General features: G+C 46.7%; 1 protein-coding gene across 1 annotated transcript in view; it reads right to left on the minus strand.

Annotated features, from left to right (window-relative positions):
- Positions 1 to 7,866, minus strand: part of SMAGP (small cell adhesion glycoprotein) — a 30,072-nt gene extending 22,206 nt beyond the window's left edge. The window contains exons 1-2 of the mRNA XM_064376785.1: positions 7,383 to 7,866; positions 6,565 to 6,636 (exon numbers count right to left, since the gene is read on the minus strand). Coding sequence (XP_064232855.1) covers positions 6,565 to 6,636; positions 7,383 to 7,866 — 556 coding nt within the window. The remainder of the gene's footprint in view (positions 1 to 6,564; positions 6,637 to 7,382) is intronic.
- Positions 7,867 to 10,884: the final 3,018 nt, after the last annotated feature.

Raw genomic sequence — 10,884 nt, forward strand, 5'->3', positions numbered from 1 at the left:
TTGTTAACCCAGATACTGGTTGGCTTTTTTGTGGCCCTTGTTCCCAGGCTGAGCTAAATCTCCTATCACTGAGGCATCAGATCTTTTGCCACCTGAGTCTGCCAGCCTACTTATTTGCTCTAGACCTGCCCAACAAAGGGCGGCTCCCCCAGTTCTTTCTGTGGGAAGCCACCCTGGAACTTGGCCCCCTTCCTTCTGCTTTCTCTTTCATGTGCACCAGCCAGTGGGGTGGAGTGAGACCTTAGGAGCAGTACACCGTGACAGAAAGAACACAGGCTCTGCAGTAAATCAGACTTGGTGCAAAATCCTGCCTCTACCATTACTAGCTGCATGGTCTTGGGAAATTATTTTAATTTTTGAAAATTTCATGGTGGCTCATGCCTGTAATCCCAGTACTTTGGGAGGTCAGGGCGGATGGATCACTTGAGGTCAGGAGTTTAAGACCAGTCTAGCCAAATATTGAAACCTGGTCTCTACTAAAAATACAAAAAATTAGCTGGGCATAGTAGCGCATGCCTGTGGTCCCAGCTACTTGGGAGGCTGAGACAGGATAATCGCTTGAACCCGGGAGGTGGAGGTTGCAGTGAACCAAGATCGCACCATTGCACTCCAGCCTGGGCGACAAGAGCAAAACTCCGTCTCAAAAAAAAAAAAAAAAAAAAAGAAAGAAAGAAAAGAAAATTCCTTAACTTCTCTGAACTTCAGTTTTTCCTTCTGTAAAATGAGAATAAAACCTGTTTCACAGGATTGTGGTGAGGAAGAAGTGCAATGAAAAATGCTGCTTTGGAAGGCTGAGATGGGAGGATCACTTGAGGCCAGGAGTTTGAGACCAGCCTGGGCAACATAGTAAGACCTAATCTCTACAAAAAATTATTAAAAACAAAAAAAAAAGAAAGAAAGAAAAATGCTAAGAGTCTAATACAGGGTTAGGACAACCTAGGCGGTAGCTGGTGCAACTACCTGGTGGTAAGAGATGAGCTTTACCTGGCAGGGTGGGCAGAGCCCATAAGGCACTGTTGCACTCTGCTGACTTACACACTGGGCACAACAGGCACAGTGCCCAGGGAGCACAATGCTTCTAAAGGCCCTTGAAAATGTTTTAAATGATTTTCTTTTTTTTTTCTTTGAGATGGAGTCTCGCTCTATCACCCAGGTTGGAGTGCAGTGGTCTTGGCTCACTGCAGCCTGTGCCTCCTGAGTTCAAGCGATTCTCCTGCCTCAGCCTCCTGACCAGCTGGGACTACAGGCGCACACCACCATGCCCAGCTAATTTATATATATATATATATATATATATATATATATATTTTTTTTTTTTTTTTTTTTTTTTTCAAGACAGAGTCTTGCACTGTTGCCAGAGCTGGAGTGCAATGGAGTGATCTTGGCTCACTGCAACCTCCGCCTCCCAGGTTCACATGATTCTCCTGCCTCAGCCTCCTAAGTAGCTGGGATTACAGGTGCCCGCCACTGAGCCTGACTAATTTTTTGTATCTTTAGTAGAGATGGGGTTTCACTATGTTGGTCAGACAGGTCTCGAACTCCTGACCTTGTGATCTGCCTGCCTCGGCCTCCCAAAGTGCTGGGATTACAGGTGTGAGCCACCTCACTTGGCTGATTTTCTTTTATAATCAGAAGGAAAAGAACCAAACTTTTAGGTCAAAGAAATATTAAGATTCTTATATCACTCAATTACTAATTATAAATACTAATTATATATTATATTAGTATTATCATATTCTTCCTTACACTGATGTGGTTGTAAAATCCAATTTTTAATATTTGGTTTAAATGAAGGAGAAGCCCACAAAGACAAAAGTGCCCAGGGCCCAGGAAAGTTATAATGTGGCCCTTACTTTCAAGGCTCCTGGAGGATATCTCCACTAGGAAGTCTTTATAGACTGGGGAAAGGGGATGTGAGGGAGGAATAGGTGGGAAGGTGAGAGAAGAGAGACGTCAAGATAGGGGTGGAAGGAAAGAGCTGACCCTTAGTGATCCCATCATTTAAGGTATAAGCTTTCTTCCTGTCTCTGATTTATCTTCTTTTGTCTGTTCCTGTCTCTGAACTTACATTTGCTTGGACCCAGTGGGTAGGAAACTCTCCTAAAACATCACTTTACTCACGTCACTCACTGGATCAAGAATGCAGCCAGGTGAGGCGGCTTATGCCTATAATCTCAACAACTCAGGGGCAGAGGCAGGAGCATGGCTTCAGGCCAGGAGAGTGGTCTGAGCAACATAGGGAGACCCTATCTCTACAAAAAATTTGAAAAGTAGCCAGGCGTGATGGTGCATGCCTATAGTCCCAGCTGCTCAGGAGTCTGAGGTGGAAGGATCCTGCAAGCCCAGATGTTAGAGTCTGTAGTGAGCTAAGATTGAGCCACTGCATTCCAGCCTGGGCAACAGAGCAAGATCCTATCTCTTTATATATAGATATATATAATTTTTTTTTTTTTTTAAAGACAGTGTTTCACCATGTTGGCCAGGCCGATCTTGAACTCCTGACCTCAGGTGATCTGCCCGCCTCGGCCTCCCAAAGTGCTGAGATTACAGGCATGAGCCACCATGCCCGGCCAATCCCATCTTTTAAATTAAAAAAAAAAAAAAAAAAAAAAAAAAGAGGGCTGCCTCAATAATCAATTAAAAAAATTTTTTAAAGGATATAAATAAACAACTGAACAACAACAAAACAACTCAACTAAAAATGTGACAGGACTTGAACAGTCATTTCTCCAAAGATATGCAAGTGGTCAATCAGCACATGAAAAGACACGCCACATCACTATCACTAGGGAAATGCAAATCCAAACCACAATGAGATACCACTTCACACACATTATAATGACTACTATCAAACAGAAAGTAACAAGTGTTGGCAGGGTTGTAGAGAAACTGGAACCTTCATGCATTACTGGTAGGAATATAAAATGGTGCAGCCACTGTGGAACACTGGATGGTGAAGTCACAAAACAAATTAAACACACAATTACCACATGATATAGCACTTCCACTTCTGAGTCTACATCAAAACAACTGAACGCAGAGTCTCAAAAGATATTTGTACACCCATGTTTATAACAGCATCAATAGTCAAAAGGTTGAAGCAACCCAACTGTTCATCATAGATGAATGGATAAACAAAATGTAATACATACATACAACAATATTATTCAGCCTTGAAAAGGAAGAAAATTGTGACGTGCTACAATACAGATGAACCTTGAAAATATTATGCTAAGTGAAGTCAGCCAGACACAAAAGGACTATGGTATCATTCTACTTACGTGAAGTACCTAGAGTTAGTCAAATTCATACAGACAGCAAATAGAATGGTGGTTGCCAGGGGGATGGGGAGTCAGTGTTTAATGGGTGTAAGGTTTCAGGGTGGGAAGGTAAAGTTCTGGAGATGGATGGTGGTGATGAACGTGAATTACTTAATACAGTAGTTCCCCCTTATCTGCGGTTTTGCTTTCACAGGTTTCAGTTACCCGTGGCCAACAGCAGTCCAAAAACATTAAACAGATATTTAATAGAAAAAGAAAATTCCAGAAATGAACAATTCATACTTCTAAATTATGTGCCATTCTGAGTAGCAAGATGAAATCTCATGCCCTGCTCATCCTGCCTGGAAAGTGAATCATCCTTTTGTATCCATGCTATAAATGCTTAGTAACTGGCTGTCATGATATCACAGCCCTTGTGTCCAAGTAACCCTTATTTCACATGATAAGGGCCCCAAACCACAAGATAGTGATGTAGTTTGGACCTGCCAACAAATGCTTCCTTTAAGTGAAAAGGTGAAAGTTCTTGACTTTATAAAGAAAAAGAATTGTATACTGAGGTTTCCAAGATCTACAGTAAATAAGATATTTTAAGCGAGAGAGACCACTTTCACATAACTCTTATTACAATAGTTATACCTGTTCTATTTTATTATTATTGTTAAACTCTTACTATGCCTAATTTATAAGTTAAGCTTTATCATAAATACGTATTTATAGGAAAAAACATAGCATAGATGGGGTTCAGTACGATCTGAGATTTCAGGCCCCTACGGGGGCTTCTGGAATGACTCTCCTGTGGGTAAGCAAGGACTACTCCACCACTGAACTGTCTGCCCAAAAATGGCTAAAATGGTAACACTTGTGCTATGTTTATTTTACCATAAATTTTAAAAAAGAATAAAAGCCTGGGCACGGTGGCTCACACCTGTAATCCCAACACTTTGGGAGGCAGAAGGTGAGTGGATCACTTGAGGCCAGGAGTTCAGGACCAGCCTGGCTAACATGGCAAAACCCCATCTCTACTAAAAGTATAAAAATTAGCCAGGTGTGGTAGCGCACGCCTGTAGTTCCAGCTACTAGGAAGGCTGAGGCAGGAGAATTGCTTGAACCCAGTGGGCAGAGGTTGCAGTGGGCCAAGACCGAGCCATTGCACTCCAGCCCGGGTGACAGAGCAAGACTCTGTCTCAAAAAATAAATAAATAAAATAAAATAAAAAAGAAAAAAAAAGTAAACAGCTCCCCTTTGCCGAGGTTCTAATCCTCAGCTAGCTGCCAAGGTATCACCTCTTTTTCCTTGTGAGCAAGCTTATTCTGGAGGTCCTCTGCCCTCCCGCTTCCTGAACATCCTCCAGGGTAAATCGTCTTGGTGGCTTCTCACATGGTATGAGGTATTCTACCTTTACCTAGAGCAGATACACGTGAAAACGTATTCTATCCTTCTCTAAGATACCTGCTGCGCTCCTTTATAAGAACTTTGTCCATCTTTCAAGGGCAAGGCTCAGATCCCCTCCCTCACCCACTCATGAAGCCTTTGCTGACCCATTTCTCCCTTCTGCTTCCCCCACCCCTTTTTTCTGAGACAGGGTCTTGCTCTGTCAACCAGGCCAGAGTGCAGAGGCATGATCTTAGCTCACTGCAACCTCCATCTCCTGGGCTCAAGGGATCCTCCCACCTCAGCCTTCTGAGTAGCTGGGACCACAGGTGTATACCACCATGCCTGGCTGATTTTTTGATTTTTTTGTAGAGACAGGGTTTTGCAAAGTTGCCCAGGCCTGTCTCGAACTCTTGGGGTCAAACAATCTGCCTGCCTTGACATCCCAAAGTGCTAGGATTACAGGCATGAGCCACCGCACCTGGCCATTTCTCTCTTTTATCTCTTCTCACCAGACAACTAAAAGTCTGAAAAGTGTGCATTACCAGTCACAGAGGACACTGTCTTAGACTTCCATTGCTGTCACTCACCTGTTTCCACATCAGTAAAAGCAGGGAATGTCTGTTCTAATGACAAGTGTGACTGTGTATAGGAAGACAAAGGTGTATAGACCAACCAAGGGTTTGTTCCTCCCTCTTCCTAACTAGCACATGCTGAAAACAGTCAGTAAATAACTGATAGTTTGTCCCGCCCAGCCTCATAATGAACCAAAAGGTGGGCATCCATTCTCAGAGTGCTGAGCAGTAGAGCCCAGCCTCAGCACACCTTCAGGGAACAATGGGGTTTTGATGCTGGGTCTGAATGGAATTAGAAAGTCAGTAGAATCCCTTTCAAGAAAAGAGGGGTTTCTAACAAACACCCAGTACTAATAACCCATATGACTGAGTGCTTACCAGATACTACACACTCTTCTAGATGTTTTACATGGGTTGTCTCATTTAACCTTCATAAATCATAAGTTAGGTACTATTTTCCCTATTTTGTGAATGATAAAACTGGAGCTTAGAGGTTAGAAATACTATCTTTAGCAGGTTTTTAAAAAAGGATTTCACTGTTACCTTTGAAGATTCCTTTTCCACATTTAACTATAAGGGTTTCTGCTACATTCTTTGCCATAGCTATAAATTATTAAAGGAATGAATGTAAGCCCTTCCTTTAGACTTATAAAATAAACCTTCCTTCCTTCCTTCCTTCCTTATCCTCCTTCCCTCCCTCCCTCCTTCCCTTCCTTCCTTCCTGCCTTCCATTTATTTTATTTTTTTGATGGGCTCCCGCTCTGTCGCCCAGGCTGGAGTGCAGTGGCACAATCTTGGCTCACCTCTGCCTCCCAGGTTCAAGCAATTCCTGTGCCTCAGTCTCCTGAGTAGCTGGGATTACAGGTGTGCATCACCACACCCGGCTAATTTTTTTGTGTGTGTTTTTAGTATAAATGGGATTTCACCATGTTGGCCAGGCTGGTCTTGAACTCCTGACCTCAGGTGATCCACCTACCTTCGCCTCCCAAACTGCTGAGATTACAGGCGTGAGCCACTATGCCCGGTCTCTTTCTTTCTCTCTTTTAAATTAGAGATGGGTCTCGCTATGTTGCCCAGGCTGGTCTCAAACTTCTGGCCTTAAGGGATCCTCCTAAGTGGTAGTGCCAGAACTGACCCACATTCATGAGACTTCAAATTAAAACCGAACTAAGGGGCACACTCTAGTTGCCTCCTGCTTCCTCCCAGGCCTTTCCCGTGTGAGGCAGGCAGGGAGAGGTGGGAGTCTTCCCACCTGGGCTGAGGCTTCCAGGACTGGTCTGCGGAAGGCGATGTTGAACAATTCTCTTTCACTGGGATTAGGAAAGGTCTTCACCTACCTCTTGGAGAAGGAGTGGTCAGGAGGCTGGTCATTGTCACTAGTGGTTGAGTTCCTTGGAGAAGAGGCAGATCTGTAGGAAGAGGGGCAAAGACAGGAATGTGGCGGGTGGGCCCCTGGGGCTTTGAGTCCTGGAAATCCCAGGAAAGCCTCTGGCGCCAGGTTTTCCTAGGTCCCTTCCCTCTTTCCTCTTGTCTTCTTCTGGTTTCCCTGAGTACCCCCTCAGGCTCCAGGTACCACGCTCTCCCCTGGAGCAGGTCTGAGGCCGCAAGCACTTGCGGAGGTGGGTGTTACCTTCGTATGCTCTCTCCCGATCCTTTCACTGGGCCACGAAATTTACCTAAGACGTCTCTCAAGGCCTGAGAAAGTCAGGCAAAGGTTCGCAAATCAGCGGCGGACCCAGTTTCACCAAAGCGCGGTAACAGGTACCCTGGGATTCCACAGCCCGGCGTTCTGGTGACGCCGTCCACCAGGTGTCAGGAGAGAGCCGGGAAGCTCAGGACCCGCGCCCAGGTTCCGGAGCGGAGGGGCGCAGCGCGGTATTTCGGCCGGGACCGGGAGGCGAGGCCCGTGGGCCGCCTTCTGGCCCGCCTGGGACGCCGGGCTGCCGGGCTGGGCCGCCCGCTCCGGGCCTGCTTTCGCCGTTCAGGGCGCCGTCCGTGCACAGCCTGCTGACCCTCACTTGGCCCCAGCCCGGGCCTCGAGCCCGGGAGACCCTCGACGCCCCTGCGGACGTGGGGTGGACGCGGAGGGCTGGGTCGGTCCTCGCCCCGCGGCCCCGCCCCCGGCCCCACCCCGACCCCCCCGCGTTACCAGCACCTGGCGGGGTGCCCTGCGCTGGGGGCTGCCGGTGTGTCCCGTAGCCGCGTTCCTGCCGCCGCGACCCTGGGCTCCAGCCGAGCGCAGAGCTTCGGCCGCTCCAGGTTTCGGTTCCTGCCGCGGCCGAGGTGGCTGCGGCGAGTGTGGACGACCCGGCTCTGCGGCGCCCCCGCCCTCCCCTCGTGCTCACCTTTCCAGTCCGACGGGCTGCCGGGGAAGGGACGGCGCCGCTCCGCGCGTCCTTTTGAACTCGACGGGGGCGGGCACCGCGGAGCCGCGGAGGCCGGTGGAGGCCGACCGTGGACCCCGAGCGGAGGGAGCCGCGGTGGCGCGCGGGGTTGGCGTAGAGGCCGGAGGGGGTTGGGGGGGCAGGCCGACGGGGTGGGACAGGAAAAGCGGAGAGAATCCGCCCTCTGCAGGTCCCCTCGTTTCCCCTGGGAGGAAAGGCTGCCTGCCCTTCTCCGATTGTCACTTTACCCTCCATCCGGAGCCGCTTCCTCTCTCGCCCCGAGGCTCTCGTGTGGGACGAGATCGGAGCCGCGGGCTAACTGGGATCCGTCCCATTTCCCTGGGCTTGACGTTCTCTGAATTTTCAGCTAATGTGGAAAGTTACATTTATTTGCATTTGTTTATCACTTGCTCACATAGGTCTGTGTCCCAAAGCTCGGCAGATGAGCGAATTTAGCTAGCACACCCCAGGCCGTGAAGCAGGGAGGTGAAGCGGGGAAAGCCACAAGCCTCACCCAGGTCTTCCCAGCTGGACGTTCTCGTGGGGCAGCATTGAGCAGCGGTCAGGAGTGTCATGGACTTTGGATTCAAACAGCCCCAGCTCCTCTGCTTGCTAGCTGGGTGACTTTGGGCAAATTACTTAATATCTCGAAAATCTGTTTCCTCATTCCTAAAATGCGAGGCTGAAAGTGATCATGCCTATAAAGCCATCTCATATCCATGGTTCTAGAGCCTGGTGAGCACTTCAATTTGAATAATGAGTACCGTGCTTTAGCTACCTCTTGACTCACTCGTTTGCGGCAGGAAATGTTCCCAAATTAATCAGAATAATTCAGTGACTAAGAGGATGTAATACTATAGAACACAGGCACTGGAATCAGCTCTGCTGTGTGGTCTTGAACAAGTTGCTTTGGTTTCATTTCTCTTACCTGATAGAGTGACTGTCGGGACGAAATGAGTTAGTAAATATGTACTGTAAAGCATTAGAACCTTGCCTGGCGCATAGTAAGTGCTCAGTAAAGGCTATCTATTGTTACCTTGGCTTCCAGTTTAGGGTTGGAACCCTGTGATTATTCCTTCCCTCCCAGTGATACAAACTTCTGTGCTTACTTCGCACTCCTGTGCGTTTGTGAACCAGTATTTATACAGAAATACTTTCTATAGAAAGGCATCATCAGATTGTGCATGTTAATCCAGGGAACAGACTGAAAGAGAAGGTCTCAGAGGAGAGAGACATAAAGGGAGAAAACAAAACAAAGCCATAAATAAAGCAAGAGTAGTTGCTTTTATTCCTAAAGAGTTCATGATAAAAGAAACCAGAGGGCCGGGCGCTGCGACTCATGCCTGTAATCCCAGCGCTTTGGGAGGCTGAGGCAGGTGGACCACCTGAGGTCAGTAGTTCAAGATCAGCCTGACCAACATGGTGAAACCCCTTCTCTACTAAAAATACAAAAATTAGCTGGGCGTGGTGGCACACACGTGTAATCCCAGCTACTCGGTAGGCTAAAGCATGAGAATCGCTTGAACCTGGGAGGCAGAGGTTGCAGTGAGCCGAGATCATGCCATTGCTATCCAGCCTGGGCAACAAGAGCAAAACTCAATCTCAAAAAAACCCAAACAGACACAAAAAACAAAAACAGAGGAGGAAAACAACAAAAAAGTGATGAAACTCATTTTATGTAAATATATTGTGAGAAATATATGTAAATATATGCATGGGAAAATGCCAATCCAACCAAGAAAGGCAAAGAAAGTGACATGCTGGCTACACATACGTAACTTAATAAAAGAAAGGTCAACCTGGCTTGTCCTCAGATAAGAGAATATCCAAGAGAAAAGGAAATTCAAATCCTGCAGGGCTAAATCCAAAGGACAATTGCTGGGACTGACATACTCTAGTTGACCACCCTGATCAGGAATTCCAGGAGAGGCTGAGATCATTCTTGTACCTGGGTTTGTCTCTTTCTCATTTTCTATTATGTGTTGAAGATTGTTTAGAACTACAGACTCAGAAGCTATCTGGCTCAACTGACTACTGATTTGCTGTCACTTTCACAATTTTGACAGTTGTTAATAATGTTCCCTCAATAAGCACCTTTTTATTTCTCTTTAAAATGTAACCGGCGGGGTGGGGTGGCTCATGCCTGTAATCTCAGTACTTTGGGAGGCCAAGGCAGGCGGATCACCTGAGGTCAGAGTTCAAGACCAGCCTGGCCAACATGGTGAAACCCCGTCTCTTCTAAAAATACAAAAATTAGGCAGGCATGGTGGCGTATGCCTATAGTCCTAACTATTCAGGAGGCTGAGGCAGGAGAAGCGCTTGAACCCAAGAGGTAGAAGTTGCGGTGAACTGAGATCGTACCACTGCACTCCAGCCTGGGCAACAGAGCGAGACTCTGTCTCAAAAAAAAACAAAAAATCCTAAATAACTAAAATAGTATAATTGGATTGTTTGTAACACAAAGGATAAATGCTTGAGGGGATGGATCCCCATTCTCCATGATATGATTTTATTATGCGTTGCATGCTTGTATCAAAATATCTCATGTACCCCATAAATGTATATATCTACTATGTACCCACAAAAATTAAACATTAAAAAAATAAAAATGTAATCTTAAAAAGTTTGCTGATACATGATACATTTTTGTTTTGTTTTGTTTTTTGTTTTTTTTGACAGGGTCTTGCTCTGTCACCCAGACTGAAGTGCAATAGCGTGATCTTGGCTCACTACAACCTCTGCCTCCCAGGTTCAAGTGATTCTCCTGCCTCAGCCTCCCAAGTAGTTGGGATTACAGGTGGATAATTTTTTGTATTTTTAGTAGAGATGGGGTTTTGCCATGTTGGCCAGGCTGGTGTCGAACTCCTCACCTCAGGCAATCCACCTGCCTCCGCCTCCCAAAGTGCTGGGATTACAGGGGTGAGCCACCATGCTCAGCCTGATACGTGATTTTTTAAAATGTAGTCACATACTTCATTTTATTTTATTTTTTGAGATGGAGTCTCACTCTGTCGTCCAGGCTGGAGTGCAGTGGTGTGATCTCGGCTCACTGCCACCTCCACCTCCTGGGTTCAAGCGATTCTCCTGCCTTAGACTCCAGAGTAGCTGTGATTACAGGTGTGCACCACCACGCCTGACTAGTTTTTGTATTTTCAGTAGAGACAAGATTTATCTTGTTGGCCAGGCTGGTTCAAACTCCTGACCTCAAGTGATTGCCCACCGCAGCCTCCCAAAGTGCTGGGATTGCAGGTGTGAGTCACTGAGCCTGGCCAA

Source organism: Aotus nancymaae, unplaced genomic scaffold (assembly GCF_030222135.1).
Source record: "Aotus nancymaae isolate 86718 unplaced genomic scaffold, 86718_ANA_hifiasm-v0.15.2.pri h1tg000016l, whole genome shotgun sequence".
Classification (NCBI taxonomy): Eukaryota; Metazoa; Chordata; class Mammalia; order Primates; family Aotidae; genus Aotus; species Aotus nancymaae.